This window comes from Falco peregrinus, chromosome 7 (assembly GCF_023634155.1).
Source record: "Falco peregrinus isolate bFalPer1 chromosome 7, bFalPer1.pri, whole genome shotgun sequence".
NCBI classification, from domain to species: Eukaryota; Metazoa; Chordata; class Aves; order Falconiformes; family Falconidae; genus Falco; species Falco peregrinus.
The window spans coordinates 57,409,189-57,423,767 of NC_073727.1; the positions used below are offsets into that span (position 1 = coordinate 57,409,189).

General features: G+C 36.1%; 1 protein-coding gene across 15 annotated transcripts in view; it reads left to right on the plus strand.

Annotated features, from left to right (window-relative positions):
- PUM2 (pumilio RNA binding family member 2) overlaps positions 1-14,579 on the plus strand; it is a 73,574-nt gene that overhangs the window by 29,683 nt on the left and 29,312 nt on the right. For 11 of the 15 annotated variants that reach the window (XM_027779243.2, XM_013294967.3, XM_055809435.1 and 8 more), the window contains 8 exons: positions 3,259-3,364; positions 3,659-3,846; positions 4,488-4,660; positions 7,967-8,237; positions 8,532-8,625; positions 10,554-10,679; positions 11,856-11,995; positions 13,602-13,740. In XM_027779243.2, the coding sequence (XP_027635044.1) occupies positions 3,259-3,364; positions 3,659-3,846; positions 4,488-4,660; positions 7,967-8,237; positions 8,532-8,625; positions 10,554-10,679; positions 11,856-11,995; positions 13,602-13,740 (1,237 nt within the window). The remainder of the gene's footprint in view (positions 1-3,258; positions 3,365-3,658; positions 3,847-4,487; positions 4,661-7,966; positions 8,238-8,531; positions 8,626-10,553; positions 10,680-11,855; positions 11,996-13,601; positions 13,741-14,579) is intronic. The other 4 variants (XM_055809426.1, XM_055809429.1, XM_055809434.1 and 1 more) reach the window with 2 other exon arrangements.

A 14,579-nucleotide genomic window follows, 5' to 3' on the forward strand; every position in this document is an offset into this window, starting at 1 on the left:
ACTAAACTTTTTTATATATATAAAAATCTCTGTTGTTATAGTAACTTACTACAGGGTCAAAGCACACACAAATTTTGTTTTAGGGACAATATATCCATTTCTGGTGTCAAAATTTCATTCAGAGAAATTGTGGAAGCCCTGTAAGAATGATGCCTGAAACTTAATAAATAAATAAATAAATTTTTAAAGAATCCTTAATTCAAGAGCCACTAATGGAGACTGCGTAGTTACTTACCAGAGAGCTGGTTAAGAGGCAGCTTTAGCATAATTGGTTATTATCAATGTGTAGAAAAGGGCTTTGTTCATCTGGCAGAGACATAACAGGGATCAGTGCTGATACTGGAAAAGGATTCTTAGCATACTGTTGGAAAGAAATACAACAATCTTTAACATTATTTAGAATTAGGATTGGATGTATCTTTGTAACATTTTTTTCAAATTTGATTAAATGCAGGAAATAATGAGCAAGATACATGTTCTCAAACGGTAAAGCATGATGATTTTAGCTCCTTGTATTAATTTATGATGACTTCTTGATTAAGTCTTTTTCAGTAGGGCTAATTAAATAAGGTGTTTTGTCTGTTAGAGGAACATTTTGCTTTTCTGAAAAATACTTTTTTAAAAATATTTTTTTAAGTTCCACAATTGAATAGTTGCTAGCTGCTAGGGCTGCTCATTTATGTGGCAATGCAATAAATAAAACATCCCTTTTTTAGAAGTAGTATAATGTATGTCATGTCCATCATCTGTCAAAAGTAATAAATCTAAATCACTGGCCCTCAGGGACGCGCAAACTTGTTAACTTCAAAAAATTCCATTTGTTTAAATATTTGGGGTAGTTTTGTTGTGTAGAAATTTTAATGGTAATATTTTCTGTAAATGTTTAACCTTCAATAAGATACAGTTTAAATTTAATGTTCTGAGGTATAGATGATACATTATGTTTTGTGCTAAAGATAATCTATATTCTCTGTGTACTGGAGTACATGAAGGCTGCAAGCAGTTGAATATATCCATTTGGAATTGAGAATATGTAGTTAAAAAAAACCCAAAACCCAACCAAACACAAAACCCAAAAAACTAAAGTAAACCTAAAAAAAACCCCACAAACACCAAAATCCCCCAAAACAACCTGTACTTTTGCAGTGAGGATTATTGCTGCTCTTTACCAGCGGATAGGGTTTTTTTGCTCTGATGGAAATTCTGTGAATGAATTTTGAAATCAAAAGTGGTATTGCAGTGTGTTCTGCTAAAAATTTGTATATTCATAATGTTGTGTTGTCTGAACATGTGTCTGATAGTAGAATTTGGTAATTTCAGGGTAAGCATATTTTAAATTGTTTTAGTTCACCCAAGATATTACTTGATCTGTTTTATTCTGATGAAGTTGTGTTAGGTTGTGACACCTTCACTTCTGTATTACTCATATCTCTGATCTCAGCTGGACACGAACTTGTTTTAGACCACATGTAAAATAAGATGTGATTATCTTTCTCAAAACCAAGGTTGCATAGAAAGCATGATACCTGTTCTACCACTGTCCTGCAAAATGAAAAATTAGTACTGCAAATCAATTACAATATAAAGCTGAAAAGGATGCATAGATTGCATAGTCTGATCTGAAATTGATAATCTTTTGATTTGAGTTGAATCACAGTTGCAAGATTCCATTCATCTATTTTTTTTGTCCTCTAATGGTTAACTTCAACCCTTAAAATTGGGGTAGGCTTAATCCTGGTGCTCCCAAAGTGTGTTTGGTTGACGCCTGTTGATGACTCTCCCATGCACTGAGAAAGCGGGCATCTTTGTCAGGGTCCTAACTGTAACACTCTTGCAAATACAATACAGTATTTTCGTTGAGCTTTAGCTGTTTATCATCCTCCACTTTAAGTCCTTCTCAGTTAATTTATGTGAGGAACCCATGAATTTCAGTAGGTTAGCTAGTCAAAATACTTTGCTTCTGGTAAGAGTTCCAGGCAGCACAAAAAACCAGCTATCGGCAATCCTTAAGTTACTCCAGAGGAATCTTTCATCTCTGTTTCAGTGTTAATATTGTGGCCTGTTCATGGAATCTTACCCTTTCCTTTAAGCTGTTTCCACAAGCTCTTCCAAAGCTGTACTAAGAAATACCTGAAAAAATACTTCTGTTAGTTTCATCAAGGGTCATACTAAGCTGTGAAGTTCAGAAGGGTGTTTCAGTTGCTTAAGTAACAGGAGAATGAAAGCTTCAGGACATACTTGTTTATTGTAAACAAAGCTCTATCAGATTACATCTGTTTGGGTTTTTTTTTCAAAATTGACAAAATCTTAAATTTTAAATTGAACATTACATTTTGCTGAATTTGACAGATTAGGATGCTGTCTTCAGAGCTCTTCCCTACTTTTTTTGCAATCTGTTTTCATTGTAGTTTCAGGTGATCAGCCTTGTAAGGCATGTAAGATATAGTCAGAATACAGGCTTTTAATTACATATGAAAGAGAAAATGTGATATGCAGTGTTTGGCAGTTGTACTGCTACCAATGCAAAAAGTCAGAGGAATAAAGTAAAAGTAGTAAAACAAAAGTAAAAACAAGGTATTTTTGTTTGTGCATTGATTCTGTTGTGTGTACTGTCTTTTGTCCTCAAAGTCAGGACAAGATGTCATACTGATCTAACTTGAAACTTTCTCATTTAGAAGTAGTAATGAAAAAAAAATACCATACAGCTGAATGAAATCATTGGTGTGTGGAACTTTGAATTTGAATGTGTCATTTGTAACGGGCAGATCCCTGTGGTCTAAAGGAGCTGGTTTGCCACCATATATATGTTAGTAGCTTTCCGGAATTTGGAACATGATGCATTTGTAGTGAACAGAATGTTACAATGAACTGCTGTTGTTTCTGTACATCATGATAGTTACAGGCCAAGCTTTTGAGCCAGCACAGAAAGAAGGCAGCGTTAGTTTCTGAGGGGATTGACTTGGTTTAACACTGGGTTTAATTTGACTGTCTTTTCACATTTGCTTCTATATTCTGTTATCTCTCCCTCATAACTTCAGAATCTCAGCCTTTTTGGGGTCATTTGAGTGATTTCTTTATACAGTGTCAGCTTCAGTAACAGCACAACTTTTGAGTGTTGTTATTCCTTGGCAATGCATGCTTCCTTCTGTGAAGTTGACTTTGGTTTCTAAAATTAATTTCTTGCATATCCTCTTAATAATACTGCTGGTTTTGCCCGTAAGCATATCTTAAATAAAACCATTTTCTCTTTTGGAACAGCTTTTACCTGCCAAAAAGTTTTGGGAACCTGATGATTCAGCAAAAGATGGACAAAAAGGGATATTCCTTGGTGATGAGTGGAGAGAGACTGCATGGGGAACTCCTCGTAAGTGATTGATGTATATGTGTTGAAAAATAGTCATGTTTACTAAATAGTATTTCAAAGTAAATTAATATTATAAATTGTGTATTAAATTTTATTTTCCCTTGATTTTAGTTGTGAAAAAGTATAGCACACTGGTGGTTTTGTGCCAGTAACACTTTTTGAAACAGATTTGGAATTTTTTATATAACTTAATTTGGATCTTGTTTAATATTGCCTCTGAAATGCAAAACCATTATAAGTTGTATTTTTTTTTTTTACATACAATAGATTCATTTATTTATTTGTTTTTAACAGACCATTCTATGTCCCAGCCTATTATGGTACAGAGAAAGCCTGGACAGGGTTTTCATGGAAACAGTGAAGTAAATGCTGTATTGTCTCCACGATCAGAAAGTGGTGGCCTTGGAGTGAGCATGGTAGAATATGTGTTAAGTTCCTCTCCAGCTGATAAATTGGATTCCCGGTTTAGGAAAGGAGCTTTTGTAAGTAATGCAGTGTGTTAAGCTTGCCTAGTTACCTGCTGTGGTCTTACTGTCTTACATGGTTATATTTTCTACTCTATTTGTCCATTTTTCTTTTTTAACTCTTCTCTTTAGAAGGAAGTGTATAGTGCTATCTGTCTGTCTTTCTTGCTTGGAGGGGGGCAGAAGAGGGAAGTGGCTTGGGAATCATGACTGAATAGCTGTCCAAAAAAAAAGTAGTTTCCTAACACCTTTAAATGAAGGTAGGAAAAATTGCAAATAGCTTAATTTAAGATGTGTGATGGGCTTTATTCTAGATCTTCCTATTCTATGTTTCTGTGTGGGTTTGTTTTGTACTAGGATGTTTTAACTGTATAAAATAAATGATCAAATATGAAGTGTTCCTGCTTTAACAGCACCGCTATAGTTAAGGTTGAGTTAGCTCTTCCATTATAAATCTTGGCATTCCTTTTCACATTTTTGGCAGTTATTAATTGCATGTGGTTGAAACTTGATGACCAAGTTGCCCACCAAATGCAATTTCATTGAAAACAAACTGTTTGTATTGTTTACGTGCACTGTAGTGTAGAATTAGGTCACCTTGTGGTGCTCCTATTGTGTTCTGTTCAATATTCAGAATCAAACAGATTCTTTTTCCTCAGGGCACTAGAGATGCTGAAACAGATGGACCTGAGAAAGGAGATCAGAAAGGCAAGGCTTCTCCATTTGAGGAGGACAAAAACAGAGATCTTAAACAAGGAGATGATGAGGATGTTACTAAAATAAATGGCAGAGGTTTGCCAAATGGAATGGATGCCGATTGCAAAGATTTTAAGTAAGCTTTTAACTGTTTCTTGAGAAGACAAGCATGTCTCTTAAGGGCATTATTATAGTTCTGGTTTGTGTGTCAGCTTTAAACATTACCCAGCTGCAGAATGATTCTTCCTACCTCACGTCCTCCCTTTCCCACTGTGCCACATGTTTCTTAGGATGTCATTAATGTGTGTGTCACTTCTCATGAGACAAATTCATCTTAATGTAGTAATTATTCAAAGTAAATGGGTACCTTCAAAATGTGGTGAATTAGAGGGATGAAAACTTTAATCCTTTTAATTTCAAACTAAATTCCTTTCTCTGCTTCTTCATAATATTCTAACTTTTGCATCTGATTGTTGTAGAGAATAAGTCCTACAGAATTTTAGTTTTCCTTCTAATTCCTAACAATTATTTCCCCATAAAATTGTTTATAGAAGCCATTTATTTGACTAAGGAGAAACAATGTATTTGCCTATTCTCACAGTTAAATGTCACCTATACACAATATAGAATGGTGTTGTGGTTTGGTTGTTTTCTTAGAGGAAGAAAAAACTGGACCAGGCTCAAGCTTCTGAAATGTGAACTCCTATATGACAGCACAGCCAGACTGTTCTTTCCTAATCTAAACTGCATTTTAAATTTGGTATTTTTAAAGGCCTGATCTTTGTTTTTAAATGACTGTGGTGCATTTGTAACTGTCATACAGAAGCATTAACAAGATCAGAAAAATAGACTGCTGCTCATAAATTTGTATTAATGTGATGAATGTGACCAAATAGTTGTGGTTTCATTAGTTCATATTTGAACAAGTATATTAAAATGCATGTTTGAATCCCATACGTAAGTATTCCTACCCTTTCTACCTGAGGCTAAGGAGGGATTCTTCAAGTCTATTTTTCAAGAAGTATTATTGAAAAGAATAATACCAAGCATATTGGAGAGCTCAAATTAGCTCCTTTCGGATGCGTGCTGCAATACACACAATAAAGTTACCTTCAATAATATTTACAGAAAACGCAGAATGAATTTTGTCCTGCTTTTCTTTACCAGTATCTATTTCAATTTTGAAATAGTTGCAAAGGACCTTGTATTTTTAAATAATTTCTTTTAAATAATATAAATTAGTGCAAAAAAGCATCCAAAGCCAGTAAACCTCTCAAAAAAACCCAAAAAAAGGCCATCTAATTTAAATGGGCCGTATAAAGTGGTGGTATAAAGCCCTCCAAACAGAGGTTTATAATTGAAGTATTGACACAACTTTAACTATAGCAACAGAACGCACCAATGTAAGGAGCAACCTATATTAGGTAAACTTCAGTATTAACAAAGAAACTTTGTCCTTTCCTCCTCCTCGTATTTTTATTGTACTTACAGCTTTTTAAAACTAAAATATGTACTGAAATAACTGCCTTTTTTCCTTTTGGTCTTCATTTTGTTGATGCTATGTGTCACTTGGGAAGAATAAGGAATATTAAATGGCCTCACACTCAAGCTTTGTATATTGAGGAAGACATGGTTGCTAGCTAGGGTACTTAGACGGTAGCCGGTATGTTACAGATGATCATCATGAAGCTGGTTGTTACATTAACAAATACTCTAGTGTAACTGTGTTACCTTTGAAGTATTTTGTCCAATGTAATAGATCAGACAGTATTGTTGAATAAACTCACTAAAAGACTGCTTTCTAGCTATACAGTCTTTGCGGTTGGTGTTAGCAAATACTTAAGTACTGGCAGATTTCTTTGCTTTAATCTTGTGCTTCACTGAGGAACAGATATTTCAACTTTGGAGCCCTGAAGAGGGAGGAGAACAGGTAGTATTAAGGCTGTGTCTCCATCCTAGAATTAAGAGTGTACCATACTGGTCTGGCAGTGTACTGCTGGAATAAATGTCATTTCATCGTGCAAGATGGTGTTTTGTATTTGAGCCTAGTTTTAATCAAGCAAACTTAACTGGAAGTTGTTTCTTGAGAAACTAATTAGTGAGTTCTGCCAACACAATAATGCTATTAAGGGATCATAGATTCTCTCTCGTAATTCCTTCCTAGTAGTTGAGTTAAATTTTTGCCAGTAAAAATTGGTAGTCTAAACAATGTGCCCTGACACCAACGGTCGGGTACCACTCCAAATCAAAGTACCCTAAATCTAACCAAATATAGAGTTGGGAATCTGTTGACATCTCACTTCACATGTTTGCCTGTATGTGTTTATAGGTGCACAGAAATTCCCCTGTAGTCAGTGGGAATGTAGTCAATACAGCCAGTGGGAGATGAGAGAGCAATTCATCTTTTATCCTAAAATAAACACCTGATGACTGGTCAGTTGAGTTGCTGTTTAGGCTCTGTCGATGGTATTAACTAGATTTTCATCTCCTCTGATGAGAGTTTCAATGCTGGTGCACCTAGAGATGTGTAAGTGTAGCTATTTAGATCTCAGTTGCTGCCAGCCCTTCGTATTTGGAAACTGAACCTTCAGGTGTTTGGCACAGTAAACAGTTTCCAGCTCTGTATCTCTGTCTTACTGTCAGCAGAAATCAAACATCTGTGTTTTGGTCCATTCTAAAGATTTTCTTTTGGAACAACAGACTATATTTATTCTTAGGGAAACTGAGATGGAAACAGTGGGATTCTATTATGAACACGTTTTTTCCCCATACCAGTCATCAGTGTAGTGTAGTCAATTTTAAGTGAGTTGTGTAGGAAATGAAATGGTTTAGTCAGATGCTAAATGAGGTGGTTGTTGATCTGTTTTTCTTAAGGTAAAAAAAATTAAATATATATTGCTTGCTTTTGAGATGTGAAAGATACTTGCTATATCATATGTTTGTCTTCTCCATTTGAGTTTTATGGTGTCTTGCTCTCCTTTGGTGTGAGATGCACTTAGACATTTGCTCTTTTTCTTCTTTTTTTTTTTTTTTTTTTTTTTTAATTTTCTCTTCAATGTATTTTCTCAATGTATTTTCTAACAATTCCTGTCACTCCCAAAATGCAATAAAGAGCTATCCCAAAAGTTACTGGTGACCACAGTTCACTCCATTTCACTCAAAATAGCCTCAAAGATTAGTTTATTTTTCTCACAGTGATTTGAACAGCTGTATAGTCTTTTAAGTTTTTTTTAAAGAATAAATAATGTTATGTTTTGAAATTAAATGTGTCCTTTATCTTGAGCCATTAGTGCATGCTGGTTAAAGTTGTTAAAATCAGTCTGTTACTTCCCTTTGTAAAGTCTCTGAGTTCAGACATCCTTTTGAAATAAAATGATGTACTCTGTCCATGGACAGATTTATTTAAGGCTGAAGAGTCTTATCTTGAATTTCTTCTTAACAGTCGTACCCCTGGAAGTCGACAAGCCTCCCCAACAGAAGTAGCTGAACGCTTGGGCCCCAATCCCAGCACCACAGAAGGATTGGGTCCACTTCCCAATCCTACAGCCCACAAGCCTCTGGTAGAAGAATTTTCAAATCCGGAAAATCAGAACCTAGATGCCATGGAACAAGTTGGTCTTGATTCTCTACAGTTTGACTATCCTGGCAATCAGGTACAAATGGACTCTTCAGGAGCTACTGTAGGACTTTTTGACTACAGTTCTCAGCAACAGGTTAGTACTGGACTTGAAAACATGCTGGATTGGTCCTTTAAGTTGTGCATGATCCTGTTTGGTAGTCATTTAAGCGTATAATGCATTTAATTCAGTTTTGTCTGTGGCTTAGTCAAAGGCAAATAAATATATACTTAATCTAAAAGAATAGCGGTGCATAATTTTCTAGTTTAGTAACTTACTAGGATAGAAGCTTGGCTTAAAATACTTTTTGTAAGTAAATCCAAGTATATTATGGCCCTGACTTCTGAAAACTGAAATGCATATTTTTCTTTTTTTTTTCTTTTCCAATAGCTTTTCCAGAGGACTAATGCTCTGACTGTTCAACAGTTAACTGCAGCCCAGCAGCAGCAATACGCACTGGCTGCAGCTCAGCAGCCACACATAGGTGAGGTTTTTGTGAAGTACAGCAGGCATTCTTTGCAAAAGCGGGTGTGTTGCCTTGGTATAATCTTTTCAGCTTACCCACAGTATTCTGATTCAAATAGATACTGATCAGTTGGCCCATTTTAGTGTTCTTCTGAAAACAGCTCAGAATGACTGCTAAGACTATCCTGTCCTTAGAGAAAGTTTTGTTGTGTAAATTTGTCTACTTTGAACAGTTGTATAAAAAGAAAAATAATTTTTACTTGTATATCACAATAGTTAAACTTCGGAAGAAAAATTCAGAAAGCTTTCCTGCTATAAGTAGTGATAGAAACACACTAGCTTTATTTACTAAAATAAAAAATAATGCAGTTATTGCAGTTTAGTATTTTTGATAATCCAGTTAAAAACCCTTGTACAGTAGGATTTTGAAATCAAACTTCCGTGGTGCTTAATTCATTCTTCCTTATTATGGCACCTTTTAAACAGGTAACTCTTTATTCTTGTGGGTACCTTTATTTGTGATGGAATTAGTTCTTTAGGAAGTGTTTTTCTTCTGTCCTTTAAAAGTAATTCAGTGAATTAAATGCATGAAGTTCTTAGTGAGCTGGCAACTTGGCAAGGAGGCTGTATTTCAGTGACAACAGTTTTGTCTGTCTCTCTGGGGATGCTCTGTGTTTAGGGTGAGAGAGATTGGAACGCACATGAAGCAGTTCCTTATTAAAGAAAGGGAGCTCCTAAAATTCTGACACTGTAGAGCAAGTTAAAGGTCCTGCCCTTCCCGTTCTCTGCCACTGGGCTGCTGAGGTGTGTGCACCCATCTCCCTTTTCTGCGAGGGGAAAAAGGTTCTGAGGGTCAGAAGGCCAGATGGAAATACGAAGTAGCATCTCCAAAGGGATGTGTCCCATGTTCTCCTGCAATATGGTGACAGTTTTTTTTTCTCACCGGCTTGTTTAGCTAGCTTGTGAGGCCTGTTCAGACTGGAATCAGCAGTCTGTAGCTGGGGTTTATGTGGCAGCTCTTTAGTGTTAGTTGCTGACTAATGCAGTCTTAGAGCTGGGAACATGGCAGATTGAGATGTTTGTGTGACTCCAGGTCCTGTCTTCTGCCCGTCTTTGACTTCTAAACTGCAGAGGAGCCCCTACTTAGTATAGTGCTGTCTGACCGTCAGTTGTATCTTGCCCCTTTGAAACGCAGCCTCTTCTGATATGCATGTTAGTAGAAATTTAGTAAGAAGCCTCCTGTTTGGAAGGAGGAACATAGTTTGCGCTGTGCTTGCTGCACTGGTTGCTGCCCCAGTGTTGGAGAAAGTACAGGAACCTGACTGAGAGGGGAAAACTCTTGAGTCGTGATGCTTTGTTTGAGTTTCTTCAGTTGTCTCCTTCCATTACAATCCTTATATCAAATTTGGATTCTTGAAATAAGATTAGCATCTCATACCTGGCTGTTTAAAAGCCAGGTATCTGATCTAAACTACCTGGTTAGATATTCTTCCCCCCCCCCCCCCCCCCCCTTGTCAGTGAAGAGAGATCTGTATCTCTCCTAGGTGATTCATTCTATCTGGCTTATTCACTTAAGACACTAGATAATTTGTCTGATAAGGATTTAGTTGTAAGACTAGTGAAATTTTTAGATAATTAAAGTTGGGCAAGGTAAATTCCACTTTGAATAATCCCATCTATATAAGAGTAGGTAAATATGTATGAGATAAATCTCCTTGGAGTCTGTAGATCCAGCAAAACAAAGCTGTTAGGCTGTGGGATTAGTAAGAAAGGACTGGTGAGAAGACATAGAAGTGTTGATTTCAGTAACGGTGTACCTGCTCTTAGAAACTTCCAAAGTACAAGCAGTTCTGATTTTAACAGATATGCTTTGTGATTTGGTTGGTTTGATTATGATGATGCTTGCTAAGTATGTTAGCTATAATTAAACTCTGTTTATTACTGTAGCAGGCGTATTCTCAGCAGGCTTGGCTCCAGCTGCTTTTGTGCCAAACCCATACATTATCAGTGCTGCTCCTCCAGGTACTGACCCATACACTGCAGCTGGATTAGCTGCAGCAGCTACCCTAGCAGGTAACTGAACACTTTCTAGTGTCTATCTTGATAATTTTACTGAATGAAGTCAGAAAAAAACCTGAAATCCGTCCTGTTTATTCTCTTTAAATGTATTTCTAGGAAGGAGGGACTTGAAGGAAAATGAATACTGCAGTATTGAAAAATTTCACTAAAATGTAAAGGGATTAGGTTTCTGTTATATATCGATTCTCATTATTTCTTTCCACTGGACTTACATACACAATAATTTGGTGTTTTCTGTTCTAAAAACATATATCCTTAGTAAGGTTTCATCTGACATTAGTAGTTTTATATTTTCAAAAGATGAATCAGCTAGCCTTTCCTTGTATGTTTTTACTTGGCACATTAATTTTCTCATTCCAGGTTTTCTCATTCCCATTGGGCATGAGAATAAAGATGGTCTCCAGCGTTTTAAGAGGCCCAGACAACAGATAAACCCCAAGCCCAGGAAAATATCTTAAAAAGTTAATAGATATTGCTGTGAAACAACACTATTGAGTATTCAAGGTCCAGCTAGTGCCCAGATCTGAGCATAACGCTTTGAAAAAAACCCCGGTATCTCCAGTTGATGGTTTCACAGGAAAGGCAGTAGAAAGAACTAAATACATGTATACATAATGCATTATGTGTACAATACAATGATACAGAGAGATTGTTCTTCTACAGGTTCTTTATCAATAGACTGGAAGAGGTAAGTGTGCCCACTCTGAAGTGTGATGTAGTAGGCAGGGGAGGCAGAGGCAGGAGTTGTGTTTATAAGCAAAGGAAGCATATTGGAAAGAGGAATAGTAGATGATCAAAGTCTCAGTGTATCACTATGGAGGATGGATTTGGTTCGTTCTGTGATGCTCTGAAATATTTTTTTTTTTCAGCCACGGAAACTGATTTTAAAAGTTCTTTGCTATACAAGCTTTGATTACTCATAAGGTTTTTTTATTGTCACTTGACTCTCACAAGTGTATTTGTTTCTTTGTGGAGAAGGTATGGTTTGATGTAAATCCTTTAAATGAACCCACTTGTGTTCATGTATCCTTTTGGCTAATAGGGGAATTCGTTTCTTTTTAATACTAATTTCTGGTTTGACATTTAGATCAATGAGGGATGCTACAAACAATATAAACAGTTGTTTTAACTAGCTGCAATAGATGGAATAATGATGTTTTCTGGTTTTAGGTCCTGCTGTGGTTCCACCTCAGTATTATGGTGTTCCATGGGGGGTGTATCCAGCCAATTTATTTCAGCAGCAAGCTGCAGCAGCAAATACCACAGCAAATCAGCAAGCAGCTTCACAGGCACAACAGGGACAGCAACCGGTATGTCCTTCATAAAGATGTGCATTTAAAGCCTTTCCTTAACCTTGTATTTTCAGTATATAAGGATCAGGGTGTAGAAAACTGTACGTAATTCAGATGTTGTGTTGTATCAAATAACAAATGAATATTAAAAATTCTCAATTCCCTTACGTTACTGATTATCATTCCCTTACTGCATACTAAACAGCTTATTTTGAAGTCCTGGTTTTTTAAATAAAACCCATTAAAAACAGTTCCTTTTTTCCAGGGTAATATGTTGTTATGTTTATGTCTAGATAATGCTGCCTGTACTGTTGTTAAAAATTTAATGTAAACTTAAAAACTAATCTAGAAACCTAATATAAGGAGATTAAAAGAGATGTTTCAGTGATTTTAGGAGGATATTTTGTCTTTGAAGCTTGATGAAGAAAAATCTGCATTTTTATTAATTAGCTGGAAAAGAATGGTACACTTTTTTTGTCACTTTAAAAAGCAGGGGCATAAAGGTGCTGCGAATCTGTTGCCTTGTGTATTTTTATGTGACAGAGTAATTGTATTGCAACATCTCCATGTGCTATGTTATTTTTGCCTCGGTAAATCAAGAGTAAGCAATTGTTACAAGACCTTGTTGAAATTTTAATTTCTTTAACTTTTTCTATTCCACAAAGGAAAAACTCAAATCTTACTTAGATCTTGTGGTTGAATTAATGTAAAAAATAGTTTTTTATGAGCTAGCAATATGGTTAATTTCAACGCCATTCTTACAAACTTAATATGAAAAGGGAATTTGAGTTACTGTAAAGTTCCAGAGTAGCTTCATCACTGTTTTAATATTCATGTGGATCTTTCCTCCTACTGCTTATTGTTATCAGTGAACTGCACTGAAAACTGAATGTGTGTCATCTCTCCAGTGTTTATTGCTTCATCTATAAAATTAATATCCAATTTCTGCCAATCGCATCCAAGATACTTTATGGGGATATATTGTAAATTGTGTTTCCTTCTTATTTTGGACCTGAAAAAGGTTATTTTAACCAAGAGGAATAGAGTAGTGGCAAAACTTGAGATTGTTTTTCAATCAGATTTCGGGAGGTACACTGTCAGAACATCATAGTAAGCCTGTGCTGCACCATGATGGGAGTGTTGTGAATAAGTGAATTCTTAAAATTAGTGGATGCATTTTTTACAGCACTGTTGGTGGTAATTAATTAGACAAGTTACTACAAGCCCTGAAGTATTCAGACTTAAAAAAATCGGTTGTTTGAAAATAATGTAAACAAGTGTGTTTATCAGGGAAGGTGTTCAGTAATAAATAATGCCGGTCATAAATGTGCCACTCTTACAATTTTTTCTTCCTTTATACTCATAACTATTGATGGAACATACATGAGTTCTGCTGTCCAGAGCAGGGCAGGTATTTTATTGTCACATTTGTCAGCAAAATAGTTTATGCCTTTTGTTCTTTGTACGTGTATACCCTTGAAACCAATAACGTGGAGTATTCCTGAAATGAAATTCAGAGCTAAGTGACATCAAATGGACAAAGCAACTGTTCTAGACCTTTTAGCACATAACAGGCTTGCTTTCTTACCTTTTAAGGAAAGGGTGTCATACTGGTCTCTTCCAGGTTCTGCGCACTGGAGCAACTCAGCGCCCACTTACTCCCAACCAGGGTCAGCAAGGGCAGCAGGCAGAGTCACTTGCAGCAGCTGCAGCAGCAAATCCAGCTTTGGCTTTTGGTCAGGGTCTTGCTACAGGCATGCCAGGTATGTATGTTCTCAGTGGATTAAAGAGAATCACTAAAAGTTAAAATACTTGTGTTATCTAAGAACAGATTAACTATCAAAGTCCTGTTACATTTATGCTAAGCTGCTTAGAATTGAGTTTATATAGTTTTATATTGTTCAGTTGGATTAAAATACTGGCACAGGATTCTCAGACCGTAAGAAATTCCTCTAGCACTTTTTATTTGGAGCATTTTCTCTGTCCTTACTACGAATGTATGCACAAGGAGTATTGTAGATTTTTGCAGGACAATTTCATACATAATGAAGCAACTACATGCTGTCCTAAAAGGTCATGAGCATCTGGTTACTCTGATGCAAGAGGAAGTATTAATTTGTCTTTCTGCAGTAATTTTTTGCTTGTGTCATATAATAAAAAGAACAGTCTAAAATTGAATTCATAATTAGGAAATTTAAAACAAAAATACCGCTTAATCATCTCTGAAGATTGCAACATGCTTGAAGTGGAAGTACTCCAAAGCTTGAAGCCTCAGATTCTTCTAGTGTGCATGGCTTCCGATTTATCTGGGGAATGGTTGGTTGGAGTCTCACTGCACATGTCATAAATGCATAATGTTAGCTTTAAGTATCACTTTTAGGTGTTTGATACAATTACTGAGCAAGAACAATTTAAGTATACTTAGCTGTTCTTCAATGTGAAGATTAAGATTTTACATAGTTAAGCTAGATAACGTCGATGATAGCTGCAGATGCATTTAACTTGTATGGGTTCTCTTCTGTCACCACTACTGTGAAATGCCTCACAACCTATAGAAGTCAGTTAGTTGCTGGATGCTTGGGGACTGCATTGTGCGCTTTAC